Below are 26,897 nucleotides of genomic sequence, written 5' to 3' on the forward strand. Positions count from 1 at the left end.
TAGTTTCCCTCTTTGCCTTCAAGTTGTCTTCTAGGTCACTCACTCGTTCTTCCACCTTGTTAACCCTCGTCGTTAGGACTTCTAGTTTGGATTGCATCTCATTCAAGTGATTTTTAATTTCTGCCCGATTGGATCTAAATTCTGCAGTCATGAAGTCTCTTGAGTCCTTTATGCTTTTTTCTAGAGCCACCAGTAGCTGTATAGTAGTGCTTCCGAATTGGCTTTCTGACATTGAATTGTAATCCAGATTTTGTAACTCTGTGGGAGAGAGGACTGTTTCTGATTCTTTCTTTTGAGGTGAGGTTTTCCTTCTAGTCATTTTGCTCAGTGCAGAGTGGCCAAAAACAAGTTGTATTGGGAAAAGGAGAAAAAGAGAGAGAGAGAAGGAAAGAAAAGAGAAAAAGAAAAAAGAAAAAAGGAAGAAAAAAATGAAGAGAAGAAAAAGAGAAAGTAAAAGAAAGAAAGGTGAAAAAAAAAGGGTGGGGGAAGCAATGAGAAATAAAAAAAAAAAAAAAAAAAAAAAAAGTAACACCATGGGGGAGTATCTTCTGATTCTGTATACTTTAAGTACTTGACTTCCCCTGGAACTTGTCTGTCTAGCTGGTCTTCTGGGGGAAGGGCCTCTTGTGCTGATTCTCAGGTGTTAGCACTTGGGGGAGCTGCTGTGCCCCTGCCTGGTGCAGGGCTCAGTGGGGGTTGTTCACCCCGTGAGGCCCCAGGAGGAACAACCGCAGTGGCGGGGCAAGCTCTGGAGCCCTGGAGTCAGCTCCCGCAGTCACCACAGAGCTCTCCGTCTGCAGGGCCTGGAGGATCCGGGCGGGGCCGCTGATCTGCTCAGCTGGGGCAGGAGCATCCTCGCTGTCCTGGGCCCTCCCGGCCTCTGCCTGTCCCGGGGGAGGCCGGATCCTGGGCTGTGTCCCGGCGCCCTGTGCTCTGGGGCCTGCGCTGGTGGATTCGCGCTCCCGCCCCGCAGCCCCCTCCGCGGAGCCGCCCCCGAGCCCCCCGAGCTGCTCCCGCCCCGCAGCCCCCTCCGCGGAGCCGCCCCCGAGCCCCCCCGAGCTGCCCCCGCCCCGCAGCCCCCTCCGCGGAGCCGCCCCTGAGCCCCCCGAGCTGCTCCGGGTCCCCCCGTGCGCGCTGCAGCCCTTAGGGAGCTCGGCGCATCTCCCGGGGCGCAGGTGTCTGTCAGTGTCCCCGGGAGCCCGAGGGCATCCCCGCCCTCCTGGGTCCTGCTCCAACTCCCTGGAGCCCCTTTCCCCCGGGAAGGTCGTTGCAGCTCCTGCTGCTCCGGGACGGGGCTCTCCTGTCCTGGGGACACTCGCCCCGGCCTCAGCCCGGCTCCTCGCGGGGCCCCGCCCCCTTGGAGGCCTTTTGTTTCTTTATTTCTTTTTCCCCGTCTTCCTACCTTGATAGAAGCGCGAACTCTTCTCACTGTAGCATCCCAGCTGGTCTCTCTTTAAATCTCAGGCCGAATTTGTAGATTTTGAGGGTGATTTGAAGGTTATCTAGGTAAATTGGTGGGGACAGGTGATTTGGGGACCCTACTCTTCTGCCGTCTTGCCCCTCCTCCCAGTATTTATTTTGTTGTTCAAAGTTTCCAGCTTTGGTCAATGAAAGATGATTAATTTAGTTCCTAATGTACCTTTGATATGTTCCCTTCTTGGGTTTTATGGGGGTTTTTGGTTGGTTTTTGTTTTTGTTTTTTGTTTTTTTGAGCATACTTACTTTCTGGCACTACAAGGTACTCCAATCTCATCTCGTACACTTCCTGTCTCATTCCTTTTTTTTTTTTTTATAAGATTTTTTTTTGATAGGGAGAGGCAGAGAACAATCAGGGGGATCTGCAGGGAAAGGGAGAAGCAGACTGCTCACTGAGCCAGGAGCCTGATGCAGGCCTTAATCCCAGGGTCCTGGGATCAGGACCTGAGCTGAAAAGCAGACGCTTAACTGACTGAACCGCCCAGGAGCCCCTCCTGCCTTATTCCTAGTATCAGCCATCTCTCCAAGGATCCTGTTTCTTTTTATTGAGGATGAAATTAAAAATTAAGATCTGGGTGCTATGTATGCTCATTACTAGTAGAGTATTGTTTTCTTTTAGCACTTTGTAATGGCACAGCAAAGAAATATGTGTGTATATTACCTACTATATATATACATGTCTCTAAAAATGTAGTATTAACTGATCTCTATGTATAATCATCTGCATTTATTTTAAGCTCACGATGAGTTCTTCCTGATGTTCTCCACTCTAACCCACCACTATATCCAGTCTCTTTCTTTACTTACCTATAACTGCCCACTCTAGCAGTAAGAAAATTGGCTCCCACTTTGCCATCCACTTACTTACTTGTTTTATTCCTGCATACAAATGTAACAGCATTTGAGTGTCAACCTTTGCTCCCATGGAAAATAACTTTACCAAGGAGTACACTGCTTATGTCCAGCACCTCATTTCCTTATACTTACAGAGTCTACTTGTTTCCAGTTACTTAGGTCAGCACCTTCCCCTCCTTTTTCCTTTAGTGAGGATATTTAATACATTTGTAATATATTTAAATGATCTTGCCACAGTTTGCATTGCTTCCTGGGATCCTTCACTTCTGAAATGGCCCTTTTAAATTGCATGCATTAAGGTCCATTCTTTGTACTAAAAGTTCTATGGGTTTTGAAAGATCCCATTACTCCATATCTTAGAATTTAGTGCTATGTTTCAAATTTAGCAATTCTAAATTTTTTTTAATTTTTATTTATTTATTTATTTATTTATTTATTTATTTATTTATTTATTATAGTCACAGAGAGAGAGAGAGAGGCAGAGACACAGGCAGAGGGAGAAGCAGGCTCCATGCACGGGGAGCCTGATGTGGGATTCAATCCCAGGTCTCCAGGATCACGCCCTGGGCCAAAGGCAGGCGCCAAACCGCTGCACCACCCAGGGATCCCTAGCAATTCTAACAGATGTGTATTAAAATCTATTTTTTTAATTTCCAGTTTTCTAAAACATGATGCTGGATATCTTTTCATATGCTTTTCATCTGTAGATCTTCTTTAATGAGGTATCTGTGCAGATGTTTTGCCCATTTTTCAATTGCCTTGTATTCTTATTGTTGAGTTTTAAGAGGTCTTTCTTTCTTTCTTTCTTTCTTTTTTTTTTTTTTTTTTTTTGGTACATTTTGGATAACATTTCTCTAACCCATGTGTGTTTAGCAAAAATTTTTTCCAGTCTGTGTCTTTTCTTTTTCTTAACAGTATCACTCACAGAAGTTTTCAATAAAGTCTAATTTATCAATTATCTTTAATATATCATGCTTTTTGCGTTATATCGAAAAACTTAACAATCACAAAGCCATTTACATTTTCTCTTATATTTCCTCCTTGAATTTTTATAGATTTGCATCTTCCATTTAGGTCAGTGATCCATTTAAAGTTAACTTTTTTTTTTTTAACATTTATTTTTATCTTTGCGAGAGAGAATGAGCAGGAGAGAGGCAGAGGGAGAGGGAGAAGCACTCTCCACTAAGCAGGGAGCCAGATGTGGGGATGCAGGGTTGGATCTCAGGATGCTGGGAACATGACCTGAGCTGAGGGAGGACACTTTCCAGATGACACACCAAGTCACCCCTAAATTTAACTTTTAGAACAACGTAAGCTTTGTTTCTAGATTGTGTGTGTATGTGTCCAAGTCTTCCTACACCAAAAAGCCTGTCCTTTCTCCACATAATTATCTTTGTTATTGTGTCAAAGTTTCATTGACTCTATCTGTGTAGATCTGTTCCTGGGCACTGAATTCTGTTTCATTAATCACTGTGTCTATTATTTTACCAATATAATGCGGTATTGATTATTGTAACATAAAGTCTTGAACTTGGATAATGTGAATCATTCAACTTTGTCCTTTTTAAGTACTGTGTTAGCTTTTTTTGATTCTTTGCTTTTTGAAATGATCTGTAAAATCAGTTTGTGGATATCCATAAAATAGCTAGTTGGAGTTTTAACTGGGGACTACTTTGAATCTATAGCTCAAGTTAATTAAATTGACAACAATATTGTGTCTTCCAAACCATGAATGCAGAATATCATTCAATTTATTTGGATATTCTGGATTTGTTTCATCAAAGTTTATAGTTTTTCTCATATAGACTTGGATATATATTGTTAGATTTATAACTAAGCATTTCATTTATTTTGGAATTATTAAAATATATTGTCATATTAACTTCAAATTCTATTTGTTCATTACAATCAACTTCTATATATTAAATTTGTATCCTGCAAAAAAAAAAAAATAAATTTGTATCCTGCAAACTTGATATAATTCCTATTAGTTTTCAAAGACTTTCTGTCAATTCCTGGGAATTTTCTGTATAATCAATCATGCCTTCTGTGGATGAAAAGAAACTGTATCTTCCTTCCTAAATTGTATGCGTTTTATTTACTTTTCTTGTCTCATTGCACTTGTTGAATGAGCATAGTGAGTGGGGACATCCTTAATTTGTTCCTTATCTTAGGTGGAAAACATGATTTTTCACAATTAACTATGATGTTAACTGAAGTTTTTCATAGATGTTCTTTATCAAGTTGAAGAAGTTCTCCTCTAATTCTAATTCACTGAGAATTTTTGTTTTAAATGCTATTGGATTTCATCAAATTCTTTCCTGTAGTTGTTAATATAATCATATGATCTTCTCCCTTTTCTTGGTAATTTGTTTATATCAATTTATGAGTTCTTAAGCGTTTGTGCATATCTAGAATAAATATCACTTAGTCATAGTGTATAATTTTGTTATAATTGTTGGGTGTGATTTGATAATATTTTATTGAGGATCTATGTTTTCAAGAGATATTGGTTTATGGTTTTCCTTTCTTGAAGTGTCTTACCTGCTTTTGTTATTAGAGTAATGATTGTCCATATAATGAATTAGAAAATAATTCCCCCTGTTTCTATTATATGGAACGGATTGTAGATAATTGATTTAATTTCTTCCATAAATGTTTGGTAGAACTCACCATTGAAACCCACTGGGCCTGGAACTTTCTATTTCAGAAGATTATTAATTACTGATTACATTCTTCTAATATATATAAGCCTATTCAGATTACCATTTCTCCTTGGTGAGTTCAGTTGTTTTGGTCTTTCAAGGTCAATTTTGTCTATGTAATATAATTCATGAGTGTAGAGTTGTTCATAATATTCCTTATTATCCTTTTAATATTTATGGAATTTGTAGTAATAACTCTTTTCTCATTTCTGATACTAGTAATTGTAACTTCTCTCTTTTTTCCTTGGTTAGGCTCCAGGTTTGTCAATTCTATTGATTTTTGAAAGAATCAGCTTTATTTCTTTAATCTTCTTTATTGATTACTTTTTTTCAGGTTCAATTATTTCTGTTTTAATATTGATTGGTTTCTTGTTTTAGACTTGAATTGCTTTTCTTTTTTTATTTTAAGATTTTATTTATTTATTCATGAGAGAACAAAGAGAGGCAGAGACATAGGCAGAGGGAGAAGCAGGCTCCCTGCAGGGAGCCTGATGTGGGACTTGATCCCGGGACCCCAGCAACATGACCTGAGCCAAAGGCAGATGTTCAACCTCTGAGCCACCCAGGCACCCTTTGAACTGCTTTTCCTATTTTTATTATTGAAGTGGAAGATTAGATTATGAAGTGTAATTCTATATTCTTTTCCATATATGCACTCAATGCTATGTATTTACTTCTAACTACTGTTTTTCTTACATCCTACAAATTATAATTAGTTTTTTCATTTCCATAACTTTCAAAATATTTTTATTATTTATTTTATTTTTATTTATACTTTTAATGATATTTTAAATTTATCTGTGACTTCTTAAACCTATGTGTTACTGTTTGTTGTTTAATACCCAAGTATTTCAGGATTTTCTAGCTATCTTTCTGCAACATGTTTCTGGTTTAATGCCATTGGTTTCTGAAAACATATTTTGCATGTTTTCTATTTATTTATTATTTGGTAAGTTGTATTTTATGGCCTAAAATGCATCCTAACTTGAGAAATTTTCGAACTTGAAAATAATGAGTAGGAAAATTCTGCTATTGGAGGGTGGATTAATCTATAAATGTCAATTAGATTTGATTAATGTTGCTATTCAGTTAAACTACTTTTCATTTTTCTGCCTGCAAAATCTATCAGTTATTGAAAGAAAAATATTGTAGTCTCCATGAATAACTGCCAATTTACCTGTTTCCTCTTGCAGTTTTACCCAGGGCTTTTTGATACTCTCTTTCTAGGCATGTACATATTAAGGACTGTTGTGTCTTCCTGAAGAAACGACCCTTTTATCATTGTATAATGCCTTTCTTTATCCCAGTCTCCTTATTCTGGTATCTACTTTATCTCAAAGTATGAAAGCTACTCCCTCTTTCATTTTATTGGTGTAAGCATAGAATATCTTTCACAATTCTCTTTGTGTCTCTACAATTAAAATGAGTTTCTTGAAGATAACACGTAGTTGGGTCTTTTCTTAATACTCTCTGAAAAACTTTGTCTTTTATTATTATATTTATATTGCTTATGTTAGTGTCATTATTTATATTGTTGATTTAATATCTACAATGCATGTAAGGGTATTTTTTAAAAAAATATGCAGTTACTCTTTTTCCCCTTTTTATCTTGCCCTCTTTATTCTGTCTAATTTAAGCAGTTATAGAGTTCCATTTTTTTGTATTCTCTTAACAGATCAGAAAAGTTTATTAACAAAATCATAAGGAAGAGAAAATACATTTAAACACTGTAGTGTGTTCACTGATACCATAAGTTTATATCATGTGTTTCCAAGATTATTCATCTGTTAGTTCTTATAGTAATATTGACTTATATGATTCCATACAGTGTATATATTTACATATTACTAACATTAGATTTCAAAAAAGAAAATATGTGAAAAATAAATATATATTTATTTACAAGTATAATGATTCATTTAGTGGTAACAAGGAAACAACAATAAGTTTAACTTTATGGCAGCCTGGTGTAATCAATATGACTGCTTACAGTATCCTAGCCTATACACTAATGAATTTTTATGATTTTTATGGCATATGGTATTACAGTCATAGTCACAATATGACATTGAAACATTAATTAGTGTTATTGTTTTTGTTTCAACCATCATGGCATTATGGCATGAAGAGCTATCTCATTGGGGATTTCATTTACAGTTCCTTAATGTCTAGTGATGTTGAGTGTTTTTCATGTACCTGCTGACATTTTATATATTTTCTTTGGTGAAATATATATTCAGGTCCTTTACTTATTTTTTTTTTAATCCGGCTATTTGTTTTTTGCTACTGAGTTGTATTTGTTCTTTATATGTTTTGGATATTAAACCTTTATCAGATATACAGTTTGCAAATATTTTTTTCCTATTCCATAGGTTGTCTTTTTACTTTTTTTGATGGTTTCTTTGCTGTGCAGAAGCTTTTTAATTTGTTGTAGTCCCATTTGTTTATTTTGTGTTTTGTTGCTTGTGCCTTAAGTGTTATATCCAAAAAATTGTTAATAAGGCCCATGTCAAGGAACTTTATTCCTATTTTTTTCTAGGAGTTTTACAGTTTTAGGTTTAACATTTAAGTCTTCAATTTATTTTGATTAATGTTTTGAGTAGAATAAGATAGATGTCCACTTTCATTTTTTTTTAAATGTGAATATCAAATTAACAAAAGTAGTACTGGGTACTACTTTGAAGAGATAATCTTTTCTTCATTGAGGGTTCTTGATTCCATTGTCAAATATTAGTTAACCATACATGCTTGAGTTTATACTGGTTTTGACAATATTGTAAATGGTATTAATATCTTTGTCTTTCAGAAAATTCATTGTTAGGGTATAGAAGTGTTACTGACTTTTTATGCTGATTTTGTATCCTACAATTTAACTGAGTTTATTGATTAGATCTAATAGGTTTTTAGGGTTGAGTGTTTAGGATTTTCTCATATAAAATCATATCATCTCCAAATAAAGACAGTTTTACTTCATACTTTCCAATTGTCATGCCTTTTACTTCTTTTTCTTACCTAATTACTCTAGCCAAGACTTCTGGTATTATACTGAATAGAAGTGGGTAGAGTGGGCACCTTTGTCTTGTTTTTGGTCATAAAAGAAATGCTTCCATCCTTTCACTGGTGAGTATGCATGATGTTAGCTGTCAGCTTGTCCTATATGTCCTTTATTATGTTGAGATATGTTATTTCTATGCCTAAATAATTAAAGAGATTTATTGTGAATTGCTGTTGAATTTTGTCAAATGCTTTTTCTGCATCGATTGAGGTGATTACATGATTCTTTGCTTTTATTCTATTAAGGTGATACATGACATTGATTGGTTTGTGTATGTTGAATGATATGTTTGCAACACAGGGATAAATCCCAATTGATCATGGTGAATGATACTTTTAATGTGCTGCTGAATTCCATGAGTCTCTTAGACTTTATTCACTCTTTTCCATTTTTTATTCTTTTTACTCCTCTGATTGCACAATTTCTAATGTCCTATAATCAGGTCACTGATTCTTTCTTTTTTTTTTTTTTTTTTTTTTTTTTTGCATGTTCAATTCTGCTTTTGAAGAATTGAATTCTTCAGGTTAGTTATTGTATTTTTTACCTCTAAAATCTCTATTAGTTTGTCTTAATGGTCTTTATGGCTTTGTATATCTTCTTGTTTTATTCATGAAACGTTTTCCCAATTTCATTTAGTTGTCTGTGTGTTCTTATGGTTCATTGCACTACTTTAATAGAATTATCCTGACTTGTATGCCTGACAGTTCATAGATCTCCATTTCATCCCCCCCCCCCGCATTTTTTGTGATCAATTATTACAGCTATATTAGTATCCTTTAGTGGAGTCATATTTACCAGATTTTTCATAATCCTTGATTTCTTATATTGACATCTGCACATTTGAGTTAATCAGATTCCTCTTCCAGACTTCACAGATTTGTTTTGGCAGAGGCAGATCTTCAACAATGAGCTCAGTTTGGATTTCTGGATGTGTCTGCTGGTTATGTCTTTAGGTACGACTATTTGGGAGGGAGGTAACTGTTCAAACTGTGAGGCTGGGAAAGAGTGGGGGATTGTTTCACTGCTTGAGAACAGGTAGATAAGATGACTAGCTTGATTCCCCACCCAAATGAAGCTGTATGGTAGGATCTGCAGTTGCCTCAACTCTCGTCAGGCTTAGTAGATGATTCATTTGTAGGTGAGGTATGAATTAGTTTTCTTGCTCTGGGAGGTCACCAAGACAGGATTCAGGGCTCATATGACTCACTGGGGACCCAAATAAGGTAAGAGTGTGCACTAAATTTCCTGGTTAAGTAAGGCCACTGGTTTTACTTTACAGATGAGGGAAGCCACAACCATGGAAAGGCTTTGCTCTGTGTTAAGTGCCACTGTACCTAAGGCTATTGAATGAGTTAAATTTTCTTGTTTGCTCTGGTTCAGTTCCCTGAAAGCTGCATTGAATGATGAATAACTACTAATTAGAGTCTTTGAGCACAGCAGGAGAAGCAGCTCTAAAACTGGCAAAACTCTTTGTTTGTTGTATTAATTCAATTTTCACAAGTTCCCTTGCAGAACAAGGCCACTGGCTTAAAGGAAAGTTTCACTGGAAAAAGTGACAAAATGACACCTGGAGTCAGTAGAAATTATGTATGCAAACTAGTGAATGAGTTCCAGGTAGAGATCACTCTAGGTTCAAGGATTCTGAGCAGGAAGAATAATAGGGCAATAGGTATCTAAAAGAAGTTTAGAGAAGTTGGAACCAAGTGGTCTTGGCACAAAGGAACTTGGAGTTTCACAAAGGAGCCATAGAGATAAGGTCCACGTCAGTGGAGGTCCCACTGTTATAGCATCCGCCCCTATATTACACAGCTTCTGTGTAATACAGTCTCGATTTATAAAAAAACATCTATTCCTAAAGGGATGATCCTGTTACCTACTTTCATTACCATAGATTCCACTGTGAATACACTGGTTGTAATCTCATGAATTTGAGATATCAGGGATCTCTAACAAAGTGTGTTCTGAAGCAGAACAACACCTTGGAGCAATCCATAAGGCCAAACATCCAATCATTGGGAATATTGTTGACCCCATGTTACTCCCATGTCTGATTATAAATAAAAAACAAATAAAAACAAATAAGTAAAAAAAAAAAAAAAACAAGAAAAAAGTTCTAACACCTTCAACTTTTCGTTGATTACCGGGACTGAAATTCTATTTAAATATATATGTATTATCTATATATTTATAAATACCATCAACATTTTATTCATTTTTCCTGCTTTTGTAACTTGCTAGAGGATTTAGGGAAATCTGTTTAAACTCTATGTTCTTACCCATAAAATGGGAATAACATTAGTACTTACCTTCAAGATTGTCATGAGCATTAAATGAGTTAGTGCATGTAAATAACTTAGAATGAGGGTGGACATATAGTAAATGCTATAAAGATAATATCTATTGTCAGCAATTTGAATTCATTCTGATTTTATTCTCTATATTTCTCTTAGCTTAATGGAGCTTAGGGAATATGAATTTTGATAAAATACAGATAAGAATATCTGTATTTTGGAGCATGTTAGGCAACACTAAGCCAGGAAGGTTTGAGGAGGAGCATTTGGCACTACATAAATTGTTCACATTATGTAGAAAAGATGCAATGAGGTGTAGGAGAAAAGATGGCCCACTTTCAAAGACAAATTGTGTTCATTTAAATATTTATAGAGCCCATTTTGAATCCAGTAATGGACTTAGATTCTTCTTTGTTTCCTCTGACCCCAGCACTATTGACTTTTCTGAGTGGGACCTGGAACGCAAATGAACAGAATTATTACCTTCTGTTTGTGTGCTATCAGAGTAGCTGGATATTCAACCATAAAAAGGAATGAAGAACTGTTTTATACGATAAAGGTGAACCCAGAACACGTTCTGCTGAGTGAGAGGACTCAGACACAGCACATATTGTGTCATTATGCTTATATGAAATATCAAGAATAGATAAATTCACAAAGACAAATGCATATAGATGGTTGTGAGGGGGTGTGGAAAAGGGGGAATGGGGAGAAATTGTGTAATGGATAATGATATTACTCTGGAATGATGGAAATGTTTTGGAATTAGAGGCAGTGATAGCACAATACTGTGAATATACTGAATGTCACAGAATTGTTTATTTTAAAATAGTTATTTTTATGACACGTAAGTTTCACATTAATAAATTATTTTTTCAGTAATTATTTTAAGCTGATCATAATTTGCAATGCTTTCTATGGGAAAGAATAAAGTAAGTTATACATAATTATGAGACACTAAAGTTTTAGAATATAGCAATGATGAAACTGGAAGTGCCTGGTATATAAGAGATTAGATAGAATATTCCTGACAGAAGTGACCATGGCAACACAATCATTTTTTAGGAATGACATAATTTTGTTCCACATAATCATTTTGTGGGAACTGTCATAAAGCAGATCTGCAAATCCCATTACTGCACATTCAAAGTCATTTAGAAATGTCAACATAACATATTCATGGTTATTTGACTTTGATTCTTTGGTTTCACTTATTTATTGAACAAAATCACTAACTCCAGAAAAGAGGAGATGAAGTAGATTTTTTTCATCTTGAGTATTCTTGAGAAAGCTAATCAATTTACCAGATAGTAGAGATCTTTATCCTTTCTGATGCATCCTGATTATTTTTTAAATTTTATTTATTTCTTCATGAGAGACAAAGGGAGAGAGAGAGAGAGAGGCAGAGAAGGCAGAGGGAGAAGCAGGCTCCATGCAGGGAGCCTGACATGGGACTTGATCCCAGGTCTCCAGGATCATGTCCAGGGTTGAAGGGAGCACTAAACAGCTGAGCCACCCAGGCTGTCAGCATCTTGATTATTTTTATTTTATAATGATTTTTATCTTTCTGAGTGCATTTCATAGAATTAGTAAATTAAGTTCTACTATATAGTACTATATCTATATATGTTTTCCAGTGTTTACAATGCCTTAATTTTGAAATTTTTCTTTTATATTTACTTTTAGAAAAATTCTTTCTAAATAGCTTGTTATAGTATAGATATGTACTACTCAGTTTAAAATTTGACAATTTAAAAAAATGTATTCATATATTCGTAGATATAGGCCACTATTATAGATTACTATTTATAGTTTACTAGCATGTATATATGTGTGTATATATATAACATATATATAACTAGAAGATGTTTTTTATAAAATTATAATGCAAGACAAGAAACATCAGACCTAAAAAATTAAAGAGAAAAAGTACAGAGGAATATCAACTCTTGTTTTCTTATTTTGTCAGCTATTTTTATATGATTAGCAGTTCCTTATAAGCAAATTCTCCAACTAATTATTTTCTTAGAAAAATAAGCAATTATGTCAAGATAATCACTAAAATAGCATAATGTATTCACTTTTGTAATGCCATCCACTTTAATTCTGAACAAAACCTTACTTTTGGTTATTGTCTTTCTTAAAATTACTCAACAATAACAGTTTTCATTAAGTACCTCTGTGTTCCAAACATAATGCTAGGTGGTAAATATACAAAGGTAAGCAAAATAGACCTAGTCTCTGCCTTCATAAAAATTAAAGTTTGTTAGGGAAGATAGTAAATTAAACCATAGCAATAAAAGTTGCCAAGTGGTGTAAGTACATGGCAGCAAGAGTTCAGCTTTTCTGATAAAGAGAAGGAAAAAAGCTTCTCATTGGTAAAGGGCATTTAAGCTACCATCTGAAGGACTGTTATGTGTTGAAATGTATTTTCCTCAAAATTAATAGGTTGAAATCCTAACCCCCAGACATCAGAATGTGACTTGATTTGGAAATAAGGTCACTGCAAATTTAGTGAGTTAAGATGAGGTCATACTGGAGTTTGGCGGACCCCTAATCCAATTTGACTGATGTCTATAAAAAAGGACACACACACAAGGAGAATACCACATGAAGACTGCAATTATGCTGTCAAGGAACTATCAGACACTAAGAGAGAATCCTGGAACAGATCTTTCCTTAGTGCCTCCATGGGGTGCATGGTCCTACTGACCCTCTGGATCTCAGATTTCTAGCTTCTAGACCTGTGAGTTAATAGACTTCTGTTGTTTTTGCCACTTAGTTTGTGGTATTTTGTCACAGCAGCTGTAACAAACAAATAGAAAAATGATGAGATATTTCAAGTTGAAAGAGTTGGATGAATTAGGAGCTACTGGGCACTGAAAACTAAGAATCTTATTCTGATTACAGTTAAATAAGGATACCACTATTAGAATGGCTAAAACACTGGTAAAGTTGTGAAGCAAGAGGACTTCACATCTACTACTGGTGGGAATGCAAAATTGTATAGTTACTCTGGATGAAATTTTAATAATTTCTTACAAAATTAAACATTTTCTTACCATATGACGTGGGAACTACCCTTTTTGGTATTTACTCAAATAATTTACAAACTTGTGTTCATATAAAAGTAAACTTGGGCACCTGGGTGGCTCAGTTGGGTTGGTTGGGTCAGTTGGGTTGGTTCAAGTTGTGATCTCAGACTCTGTGCCCTTCCTGCTCATTCTCTCTCTCAAATAAGTAAATAAATAAAATGTAAAGAAAAAAGTAAACTCACGGCAACTCTTAAATTTTAAAAAATATTATTGTGTTTTCCTTAAATGGAATCCACATTACAAAAATATGTTTCCTCCATCTCTCCATACTTGCTCATGTAAGACGTAGTCCATGTTATATGTCTAGAAAACTCTAAAGCTGGTTAGAGGTGTCTCTGACAGAAAAAAAAGTGGGATCCAGTGGACAAAGGGCAAAGATAATAATAGAACCTGTGTGGACACAATGAAACGGATCAAGATTGGTATTTTCTTGAAGGAGAACATACCCAAAAGATGTTTTGCAGAGAAGTGATCTCCCAAAAGAGAGGGAATAATCTCAAAAGATTATATACTGTACGATTCAATTTTGAAAAGGGAAAGCTATTGAGATGGAAAACAGATTGACAGTGTACAGGGGTTCGAGTTAGAAGAAGATGTTGTCTACAAAGGGGCAGTGGGGCATTTATTGGTGAGATCGAGCTATGCCGTATTTTCATCTTGGTAGTAGTGCACAATCATATCCATTTATCAAAATGTACAGAGCTGTATTCTGGAAAGTTGATAGTTTTGTAGTTAAACTATAATTAATCTTAAAAATTAAAAAAAGAATATTCTTGAGTTCATGATCCCTTTAAGATGCATACATAATTCTACTCATTGCTAATAGGTAGTTAACTTTTAAAAATCCACATTTTGCTATTATTCTTTATACATTGACACAAAACACAGTTATCTACTAATTTTATATTGTGCTTTTTGAAGGAATATATTTATAGAAGCATTTGAATCCATGAACTTGTATGTCTGTATATCAACTAATTATATTTCTTTTTGTCTCTATATAAAAATGGATATATAAAAATATTTATGTATACACAAAAAATGAAAATGTGTTTATAATAAATGAATTGTGTTTATTTTTGTGGTTTTAAATTTTAATATAATATTTACTTTTTAACATTCTTTTAATTGCTTATTTATGATAGGCATGTACTATTTTTTTCTGCAGAGGTTTTGTTTTTTCAAAGCATGAAAACAGATATAAAAAATGAGAGAGATGTTCATTTAACAAGTGGGATAATTTAGATATCAGAATTGCTTTAATGTGATTCCTGTAATCACTCTCTTTTATGGCACTGTAATTACCTGAAAGACAACTGTGGTCTTCTCAAACAGGCAGATGACGATGCCCTGTGAGACCAGTCCTCTCAATGTAGTTTCAGTTTGCAGTAGACCACTGCGAAAATATCCAAGCTGTCATGTTTTCAAATATGTAAGTCTGGTTGTTTAAGTAATTTGGCAAATAGCATCTTTCTTCCATCTTTAGGGCCTTTAGGGGCCAAATGTCTAATCTTCGTAAATATTGATGAACCAGAGCAGATTACATCCCCAAAGATTTGCACCCCAGGCTGACAGCTCTTATTTGCCCCTTTGTTGCGGTTAAGATCCTCAGAATCATGCTCTAAACACATGTGAAAATTATAAATCAAACCCAAGAAGTAAAAATGCAAATAGTAAAAAGTATTTGTTTTTATTTTCCAATATGCTTCATTAAAAAAGGTAGTTTTATTAGTAGTACATTAATGAACTTAAAGAATGAAGTGACAATTTTGTGTCACAGATATTAATTTACATTTTACAAACATCCACCAAAACAATTAAAAATGAAATAAATATATTTACATTTTATATTTCTGGTATTTTCATTTCATTTTTAATATATATAAAATATATAACATTTATCATATTTTATTTATCTTCAAAAGCAACTTCAAATGTGCAAATAAGTGAATTATGATTTTAAAGTATTAAGGAATAAGAATAAATCATAAATAAGAGTTTTAGAGGTATGAATAAAGCAATTCCTTAAGAAGAGCTCATGAGTACAGCACTATTAAGAGTAGCAAAATGTTTGTTACTAATATTGGAACATATACACTTACCTTAAAAGTTAAGCACAAAGATCATCCTTGTGCTTTTAAAGCTTCTCCACTTGCTGATTTCTAGCAGTAATTCTAAATAATTGTTAGGATTATTACTTTTCCATAATAATAAATCAAGCTTCTCTCAAACCCAGCATTCAATGTAAACAAAGTTTATATAACAAGCTTTGTCATTGTAAATGAGGGAAATGTTGATCTATAAACCAATGCACCTAAAGGAAAATTTCTCTTACACAATTAATATGAACTTGATATTTATTTCCAAGTAATTACTTTTCTTCCAGCTTAACGACAATTTTGTGAGCAAAGACTTTAAAACTCTAAGTTGGTACCTGCCTGAAAAATGAGCAAGGATGATGAGCTGATTATTTTCCCTTTAAAATAGTGTTGGATGGTAAATGGAGGGGTACACATTACACTTACATTATCTTAAAGTATTTTTGAAATAAATATTTGTTGCAGTATAACAAATTAAAAATGCCCCTGCTTTAATATACTTCAGCTTAAATGAATTGTTACTCTTTATCAGGAAAAATACATTATTATAGTAGTTAGCAAATATTTCAAATGATATTTGAACTCCCTTCTCTGACCTAAGTACCTATAATATAATATTCCCTTTGATCTTGCACTATGTACACTACAATGAACCCTTTGATGTGTGTGTGTATATATATATATATATATACACACACACACAGGTGTATGTGTATATATATGTGTGTGTGTATATATATATATATGTATAATGTGTACACACACACACATACACACATATCCCAAGGCACTGGAGGGGTTAACACATAATTAAGCATTCTGCTATTAAAATGTGCTCTAGTACAAACTAGGATTTCATGAATAAATCTCATGCAGCTAAACATAAATGACATGAGAAATAGAGATTTATCTGAGTGTTTTGTTCATATTTAATCTTTCTCATTCAAATACTCCAAGTTATAACAAATGACAGTGGCTAATCATTCCACTGCAAAGGAAAGTGTTAAATACTATTTGGTAATTGATGAGCATCAGAGTGATATTTTTCTAATAGGTGCTCTGCTAATGTTAAGCAGTAATTTAGGCCTGTTAGTTTTTTATCAATCGTATCAAAAATAAACACCATAATATATTACCGTAAATTTTAATTCAAGCTACAATTTACAGCGTAAATTTAAAGTGTATTAAATATATGTATTTTAAATATATTATTCTAATATAATTTGTGGGTAGCATTTTATTATATACATATACACACATATATGTGTGTGTGTGTGTGTGTGTTGTACAAGGAGATATATATACCCATACATATCTCATTGTGCACCTTTTCCTTCATCATACCCAGCTAGAAGATTTTTATAATATAACAAAAAGGATATTTAATTACTTTTTTGTGTATTTAAAATGGAGCTTTTACAAAATCTGACATTAGTTATTAAAAATGATTATGTAACACTTATATAAGATTTTAAAACTATTTTTTCCATTTAGCTAACTAGCCCATTTCATATTAACTGTAGGCTAGATTATCACACTGCGGACACATAAATGTTGCCCCAATGTGGGGCACCATAATACAGCTGTAGTTCATAGTAGAGATTCCATAATGAAGTAGCTACTACTCCTTCTGATCCTAAGGTACCTGCCTCCCTTTGCTTTTCCCCTGTAGACTCAACAGAGGCTTACTAACGCCTGCTTTTGGTGGACTTCTGACTTTAGAATGACTGTTCTATTTGGTGAATATATGGTAAACAATAATTCCACAGTGTCATCCCAGTTAAGAATATATATTAATTTTATGATCAAGATAAAATATATTAAAAGTATGTCGTGTCCAATTAGCCATAGTTTTTTGAATAAGGTGACCTAGACCCAACTTAACTCTTGCCAGGTACAATTATGAACCTTCACTTTTTTTTTTTCAATTTAACATGTTTAAAAATTAACCAGACACAACATGAATTCATAATTTATGGTGATTATGGAAATAGTTTGACAAATTTTCAAGTATGTTGATCATGTGTCCTTTTGGCAAATAATTTTGTTTCCTTCTCCAGTAACTTTTTTTTCCTACTTAAAAAAGAAAATCAAGCCACTTTATTAGACAGATATTTCATTATCTTCACAAGGAATTGTCCAATGTTTGATTTAAGTTGGAAACGTGGGCAGTCCCAGTGGCCCAGCGGTTTAGCGCCCTCTTCAGCCCAGGGTGTGATCCTGGATACGCGGGATCGAGTCCCACGTCAGGCTTCCAGTATGGAGCCTGCTTCTCTCTCTGCCAATCTCTCTCTCTCTTTGTGTGTGTCTCTCATGAATAAATAAATAAAATCTTAAAAAAAAATAAGTTGGAAACATGTGTGTTAATAACAACAATAAAGTAATTTTTTTTTCTTTTTTCTTTTTTTTTTTTAGTAGGCAGCTGGTTGTTTAAAAGCAGATCTCAGTACAGCTGTAGTAAAGGACAGAGAATGTTTTCCACACTAAACAAATGGTTATATAATACCTGGTATCTGAGTCATGTATACATACCTCTGATGCTTTCAAATTCCCAGGCTCTTTTTATTTACTAAGACAAGATAACTAAAATAACCCACATAGGTTGCCATTATAGAATCACTTTTTATGATATGATAAGTTAGAAATTTAAAATTTTATTTTCATATCTCACCTTATTTTCTCATAAAATATTACTAAAATGGGAAAATGTCATTTACCTGAAATAAGTAAAACTTTGAGACTACCCTCTAAGATCATTTCAGTCCATGATTAACTAGTAGAGTTAGGATTACAAATAATTGTTTCTCACATCACATTTTTTATATTATTTTCACTACAAAAGCTTTTGGGGTCACTGAAAATTTATGAAACTTTAATTTGATAATAAATTCCATTAAGTAAGTATAAATCTCCTTAAATGAAGGAAAGAATAAGAGGTTCATGAATGTTATCTTTGTGGTTAAATTAACACATTTCAGCATATTTGGTTGACAGTAGCAGCGATAAAACGTTGGTATCAGTGATTAAGGAAAAGTAGTACATTTTACATTGTGACTATCATAGAATTGATATATTTATTCTTTTGAAAATGTTAGGAATAGCTGACAATAAGATAAACAAAATTGGAGTGCCAGTGTCATATCACAGAATGAGAATACAAGGAAAAAATCTGCATCTGCAAATTAAAGTGCTTTCTTCATTGATGAACTTTCTGGATGCTTTTTTCCTTGCTGCCATGTTTTGTTTTGTTTTGTTTTGTTTTGTTTTGTTTTTGCCTTCTTTATATCACTCATAATTCAATGATAGGGCATTAGTTCATGATCTGGCCCAACATGTATTTGTCATACAAAATAATCTAAAATACAGAAATAACCATTTAAGTGGTATTTTTATTTATAGGTAGCTTACAATTTTTATATTATTTACATACTTTGAATCATTCATTCTTTTGTCTTCACTTTCAATGAAATACTGGTACAAATGGGCTGAGTGAGAACAAGCTGTTATGTTCATTTAAAATTATTCACAACTGTCTTCCAAAAGAGAAGCACTTTTGAGATTCCTTATGACCTTGTTTTCTGCTGAAATTTCAAACTGAATTCACTGTTGACTTGGTGATACCATTGTTTTTCCAGGGTCTAAACTTAAGACTATGTTTATTCTGGTTCTATAGTCATGGTAAGTGGCAATGCAAGCTCAGAATGTCAGGTTGTATACTTTGCTCTGCTTGTAGTACTAGAGCTGGCAGCAGTGGAAGCAGCAGTCTGATTGCCTAAATAAAGAGGGTCCAAACAAGCTACTTTGGCAGCAAAGAATGAATGAATGCAGTGAAGAACAGCAAACAGATTTGAGAACTCCAGCTCCTGAAAGAGAAAAAGAAATGCTTCAGATAAAATAAAAGTCAAATTTTCTTTAAAAACTGGTAATAACTAGACAGTTAATAATGAGTTATATTTTCAAGCTCAATGAACATAATTTAAATCAGTTAATTATATCAAATTACAGAAACTGTAGGCATTTTGTTCAATATGTAAATTTCATATGTATTGCAGATGTACTCAAAACATGGTAGTCTAAGAGCTAGAAATACTAAGCATTCATATTATCATTTCTGTATTGATAAATGCTGGATAGAAAATATTTGGCCAGAATAAAATTTTATTATTGATAAAGTACAAAAAATGGGAGTAGCTTAAGCCTATTTTTAATCTCTTCATACGCATTTCAAATGATAAATTTGGATTGAAATAATTTTAAAAATATTCTTCATTATTATCTAGAATAAGTTACAATTTATCATAAGACACTGAATATGAAATGCTGAAAGCAGGGAGTTATGAATGTTTATAGCACTAGGAGCCAAATGGTTCAGTTCTAAAGTATAATGCATACATTAATTTTAAACGTAATTAATTTTAATTGTTGTATTTTTTAAATTTTTTGTACTTGGTGGTTAAAAAAACCAAGGCCCACTAATTGTTTGGATTTGTTATTATTATTATTTAAATTCAATTTGCCAATATATAGTACATCATTAGTTTCAGATATAATTTTGAATAATTCATCATTTGTGTATAACACCAAATGCTCATCCTGTCACGTGCCCTCCTTAATGGCTGTCACCAAGTTATCCTACCCCCTTTCAGCAATCATCGTTTGTTTCCCAGAGTTGACTCTCTCATTATGCTGAGTCAAATAAGTCAATTGGAGAAAGATAATTATATGGTTTCATTCATATGTGAAATATAAGAAAAAGTGCAAAGGACCATACGAGAAGGAGAGGAAACCGAATGGATTTTTTTGAAATAGGTTTTCCATTTGGATCCTTAAGGAAATTTGTAGCCCACATTGAAAAAAAAATAGGAAAGATTTTTGTTTTTTTCAAACCACAAATGATTACAGGATATTACTAGCTGTAATATCCTGAGGTGATGCTCAGGAGAGACTTTAAAAGCTGACCTCATCCTTGGTGATGAGGTATGGAAAACCATCAATAGTCCCATAAAATGTTTTAATTCCAAGAGGATTGAGAGAAGACACATACATGTGCTTATTGAAGTCTATATGATAAACATATCACAAAGAGGATAACCAGAGGGTAATAAACCATGTAAATTGCTGACAAAGTTGTTGCTATATCATTCATATTTATAATAAAGCATATAGAATCACGCTTGATGTGTACTTAGTAATAGTGTTTGAAATCTGTCATGTGTCACAATGGAAAACAATATAAAATATATATTCAACTGGGACATATTGCAGTATGTGCAATGCACCAGGAAACTAAGTAAAATAATTCACCTTCAGAATATTTTCTCAGATCATGCAATAAAAGTACAATAGAGCACAGCATAAATTCACTCACAGTTCTGTACAACATAGATAAAATACTTATGCTGTCTCAGTAATCCCCTTCAGAATATCAGTATTTTATAGTTTCCTATAGCAAATGTTGACTTATTCTAGAGAACAGTAAAGATTTAACTATTCTGATTGCCTAAAATATTTCAGTCTAAAAATTATTTTAGTTATTCCATCATAATGTTTTCAGAAGCTTCACTTTTGACAACCCACTTCAGTGGCAGTATGATATGTTATTGTCAACTAGCAGTATTTCTCTTGCCTTAGCCCTGAAGGCCCCATTCTCCCTTCATTCTTTGTTCTGCAGGTTTATGTCACCTGCAGATTTCAAATTACTTTTGATATCAACCCAAAGGCCATTTGATCTGAAAAGGGTGGTAAGGTTTTGGAAAATATGGGATGTGTCTATGTACTATTAAAAAAGAAAACTACAAAAAAAAAAAAAAGAAAACTACAAAAAAACTAGCAATTCATTCTTGGTAAAGGGGAAAATATTTGGAATATTGCAAGGAGGCAAAAGTATAAAAAGTTTTTCTCAAAAATAATTCTGCTGGAGGGAGGGGCAAGTTGGTGGAAGAGTAGGGTCCCCAAGTCACCTATCCCCACCTAATCACCTAGATAACCTTCAAATCATCCTGAATATCTACGAATTCAGCCTGAGATTTAAAGAGAGAACAGCTGGAATGCTACAGTGAGAAGAATCCGCGCTTCTATCAAGGTAGGAAGACGGGGGGGGGGGGGGGGCGGAGAAATAAAGGAACAAAAGGCTTCCAAGGGGGAGTGGGCCCCCGAGGAGCCGGGCTGAGGCCGGGGCGAGTGTCCCCAGGACAGGAGAGCCCCGTCCCGGAGGAGCAGGAGCTGCACCGACCTTCCCGGGGGAAAGGGGCTCGAGGGGAGGTGGAGCAGGACCCAGGAGGGCGGGGATGCCCTCGGGCTCCCGGGGACACTGACAGACACCTGCGCCCCGGGAGATGCACCGAGCTCCCTAAGGGCTGCAGCGCGCACGGCGGGACCCGGAGCAGCTCAGGGGGCTTGGGGGCGGCTCCGCGGAGGGGGCTGCGGGGCGGGAGCAGCTCGGGGGGCTCGGGGGCGGCTCCCCGGAGGGGGCTGCGGGGCGGGAGCAGCTCGGGGGGCTCGGGGGCGGCTCCGCGGAGGGGGCTGCGGGGCGGGAGCAGCTCGGGGGGGGCTCGGGGGCGGCTCCGCGGAGGGGGTTGCGCGGCCCGGGAGCGCGAATCCAACAGCGCAGGCCCCGGAGCACAGGGCGCCGGGACACAGCCCAGGATCCGGCCTCCCCCGGGACAGACAGAGGCCGGGAGGGCCCAGGACAGCGAGGACGCTCCTGCCCCAGCTGAGCAGATCAGCGGCCCCGCCCCGGAGCCTCCAGGCCCTGCAGACGGAGAGCTCCGTGGTGACTGTGGGAGCTGACTCCAGGGCTGCAGAGCTGGCCCCGCCACTGCGGTTGTTCCTCCTGTGGCCTCACGGGGTAAACAACCCCCACTGAGCCCTGCACCAGGCAGGGGCAGAGCAGCTCCCCCAAGGGCTAACACCTGAGAATCAGCACAACAGGCCCCTCCCCCAGAAGACCAGCTGGACGGACAAGTTCCAGGGGAAGTCAAGTACTTAAAGTACACAGAATCAGAAGATACTCCCAACCATTTTTTTGTTTTTTGTTTTTTCTGTTTGCTTCCCCTACCCTCTTTTTTCCCCTTTCTTTCTTTTTCTTTCTCTTTCTCTTTTCTTCTCTTTTTTCTTTTTTCTTCCTTTTTCTTTTTTTCTTTTTCTCTTTTCTTTCCTCTCTCCTCTATTTTTCTCCCTTTCATATACAACTTGTTTTTGGCCACTCTGCACTGAGCAAAATGACTAGAAGGAAAACCTCACCTCAAAAGAAAGAATCAGAAACAGTCCTCTCTCCCACAGAGTTACAAAATCTGGATTACAATTCAATGTCAGAAAGCCAATTCAGAAGCACTATCATAAAGCTACTGGTGACTCTAGAAAAAAGCATAAAGGACTCAAGAGACTTCATGACTGCAGAATTTAGATCCAATCGGGCAGAAATTAAAAATCACTTGAATGAGATGCAATCCAAACTAGAAGCCCTAACGACGAGGGTCAACAAGGTGGAAAAACGAGTGAGTGACATAGAAGACAAGTTGATGGCAAAGAGGGAAACTGAAGAAAAAAGAGACAAGCAATTAAAAGATCATGAAGATGGATTAAGGGAAATAAACGACAGCCTGAGGAAGAAAAACCTACGTTTAATTGGGGTTCCCGAGGGCGCCGAAAGGGACAGAGGTCCAGAATATGTATTTGAACAAATCATAGCTGAAAACTCTCCTAATCTGGGAAGGCAAACAGGCATTCAGATCCAGGAAATAGAGAGATCCCCCCATAAAATCAATAAAAACCGTTCAACACCTCGACATTTAATAGTTAAGCTTGCAAATTCCAAAGATAAAGAGATGATCCTTAAAGCAGCAAGAGATCAGAAATCCCTGACTTTTTTTTTTAATCTTTTTTTTTTTTTTTAATTTTATTTATTTATGATAGTCACAGAGAGAGAGAGAGAGAGAGAGAGGCAGAGACACAGGCAGAGGGAGAAGCAGGCTCCATGTACCGGGAGCCTGACGTGGGATTCGATCCTGGGTCTCCAGGATCGCGCCCTGGGCCAAAGGCAGGCGCCAAACCGCTGCGCCACCCAGGGATCCCGAAATCCCTGACTTTTATGGGGAAGAGGATTAGGGTAACAGCAGACCTCTCCACAGAGACCTGGCAGGCCAGAAAGGGCTGGCAGGATATATTCAGGGTCCTAAATGAGAAGAACCAGCAACCAGGAATACTTTATCCAGCAAGGCTCTCATTCAGAATGGAGGGAGAGATAAAGAGCTTCCAAGACAGGCAGCAACTGAAAGAATATGTGACCTCCAAACCAGCTCTGCAAGAAATTTTAGAGGGACTCTTAAAATTGCCTTTTAAGAAGAAGTCCAGTGGAACAATCCACAAAAACAAGGACTGAATAGATATCATGATGACACTAAACTCCTATCTTTCAATAGTAACTCTGAATAGTAATAGTGAACGGGCTTAATGACCCCATCAAAAGGCACAGGGTTTCAGACTGGATAAAAAAAAAAAACCATCTATTTGCTGTCTACAAGAGACTCATTTTAGACAGAAGGACACCTACAGCCTGAAAATAAAAGGTTGGAGAACCATTTACCATTCAAATGGTCCTCAAAAGAAATAAGAGGTAGCCATCCTTATATCAGATAAACTAAAATTTACCTCGAACACTGTAGTGAGAGATTAAGAGGGACACTATCTCATACTTAAAGGATCTATCCAACAAGAGGACTTAACAATCCTCAATATATATGCCCCGAATGTGGGAGCTGCCAAATATATAAATCAATTAATAACCAAAGTGAAGACATACTTAGATAATAATACACTTATACTTGGTGACTTCTATCTAGCTCTTTCTACCCTCGATAGGTCTTCCAAGCACAACATCTCCAAAGAAACGAGAGCTTTAAATGATACACTGGACCAGATGGATTTCATAGATATCTACAGAACTTTACATCCAAACTCAACTGAATACACATTCTTCTCAAGGGCACATGGAACTTTCTCCAGAATAGACCACATACTGGGTCACAAATCACGTCTTAACTGATATGAAAAGATTGGGATCGTCCCCTGCATATTCTCAGATAATAATGCCTTGAAATTAGAACTAAATCGAACAACAAGAAGTTTGGAAGGACTTCAAACACGTGGAGGTTAAGGACCATCCTGCTAAAAGATGAAAGGGTCAACCAGGAAATTAAGAAAGAATTAAAAAGATTCATGGAAACTAATGAGAATGAAGATACAACCGTTCAAAATCTTTGGGATGCAGCAAAAGCAGTCCTAAGGGGGAAATACATCGCAATACAAGCATCCATTCAAAAACTGGAAAGAACTCAAATACAAAAGCTAACCTTACACCTAAAGGAGCTAGAGAAAAAACAGCAGATAGATCCTACACCCAGCAGAAGAAGAGAGTTAATAAAGATTCGAGCAGAACTCAACGAAATCGAGACCAGAAGAACGGTGGAACAGATCAACAAAACCAGGAGTTGGTTCTTTGAAAGAATTAATAAGATAGATAAGCCATTAGCCAGCCTTATTAAAAGGAAGAGAGAGAAGACTCTAATTAATAAAATCATGAATGAGAAAGGAGAGATCACTACCAACACCAAGGAAATACAAACGATTTTAAAAACATTATGAACAGCTATACGCCAATAAATTAGGCAATCTAGAAGAAATGGACGCATTCCTGGAAACCCACAAACTACCAAAAGTGAAACAGGAAGAAATAGAAAACCTGAACAGGCCAATAACCAGGGAGGAAATTGAAGCAGTCATCAGAAACCTCCCAAGACACCAAAGTCCAGGGCCAGATGGCTTCCCAGGGGAATTCTATCAAACGTTTAAAGAAGAAACCATACCTATTCTACTAAAGCTGTTTGAAAGATAGAAAGAGATGGAGTACTTCCAAATTCGTTCTATGAGGCCAGCATCACCTTAATTCCAAAACCAGACAAAGACCCCACCAAAAAGGAGAATTACAGACCAATAGCCCTAGTGAACATGGATGCAAAAATTCTCAACAAGATATTAGCCAATAGGATCCAAGAGTACATTAAGAAAGTTATTCACCATATCAAGCAGGATTTATTCCCGGGACACAAGGCTGGTTCAACACTCATAAAACAATCAATGTGATTCATTATATCAGCAAGAGAAAAACCAAGAACCATATGATCCTCTCATTAGACGCAGAGAAAGCATTTGACAAAATATAGCATCCATTCCTGATCAAAACTCTTCACAGTGTAGGGATAGAGGGAACATTCCTCAGCATCTTAAAAGCCAACTATGAAAAGCCCACAACAAATGTCATTCTCAAAAGGGAAGCACTGGGAGCCTTTCCCCTAAGATCAGGAACAAGACAGGGATGTCCACTCTCACCACTGCTATTCAACATAGTACTGGAAGTCCTAGCCTCAGCAATCAGACAACAAAAAAGACATTAAAGGCATTCAAATTGGCAAAGAAGAAGTCAATCTCTCCCTCTTCACCGATGACATGATACTCTATATAGAAAACCCAAAAGCCTCCAGCCCAAAATTGCTGGAACTCATACAGCAATTTGGCAGCACGGCAGGATACAAAATCAATGCCCAGAAATCAGTGGCATTTCTATACACTAACAATGAGACTGAAGAAAGAGAAATTAAGGAGTCAATCCCATTTACAATGTACCCAAAAGGATAAGATACTTAGGCATAAACCTAACCAAAGAGGGAAAGGATCTATACCCTCAAAACTACAGAACACTTCTGAAAGAAATTGAGGAAGACACAAAGAGATGGAAACATATTCCATGCTCATGGATTGGCAGGATTAATATTGTGAAAATGTCCATGTTACCCAGGGCATTTTACACGTTTAATGCAATCCCTATCAAAATACCATGGACTTTCTTCAGAGAGTTAGAACAAATTATTTTAAGATTTGTGTGGAATCAGAAAAGATCCCGTATAGCCAGGGGAATTTTAAAAGAAGACCATATCTGGGGGCATCACAATGCCAGATTTCAGGTTGTACTACAAAGCTGTGGTCATCAAGACAGTGTGGTACTGGCACAAAAACAGACACATAGATCAATGGAACAGAATAGAGAATTCAGAAGTGGACCCTGAACTTTATGGTCAACTAATATTCAATAAAGGAGGAAAGACTATCCACTGGAAGAAAGACAGTCTCTTCAATAAATGGCGCTGGGAAAATTGGACATCCACATGCAGAAGAATGAAACTAGACCACTCTCTTTCACCATACACAAAGATAAACTCAAAATGGATGAAAGATCTAAATGTGAGACAAGATTCCATCAAAATCCT

At 36.1% G+C, this 26,897-nt stretch overlaps 1 protein-coding gene across 4 annotated transcripts in view; it reads right to left on the bottom strand.

Moving 5' to 3' along the window:
- Positions 1 to 18,945: 18,945 nt before the first annotated feature.
- SNTG1 (syntrophin gamma 1) overlaps positions 18,946 to 26,897 on the bottom strand; it is an 814,835-nt gene continuing 806,883 nt past the window's right edge. For all 4 annotated transcript variants that reach the window (XM_072804669.1, XM_072804667.1, XM_072804668.1 and 1 more), the window contains one exon: positions 18,946 to 19,439. In XM_072804669.1, the coding sequence (XP_072660770.1) occupies positions 19,281 to 19,439 (159 nt within the window). In that variant the 3' untranslated portion in view covers positions 18,946 to 19,280. The remainder of the gene's footprint in view (positions 19,440 to 26,897) is intronic.

The sequence above is a fragment of the Canis lupus genome, chromosome 28, assembly GCF_048164855.1.
Source record: "Canis lupus baileyi chromosome 28, mCanLup2.hap1, whole genome shotgun sequence".
NCBI classification, from domain to species: domain Eukaryota; kingdom Metazoa; phylum Chordata; class Mammalia; order Carnivora; family Canidae; genus Canis; species Canis lupus.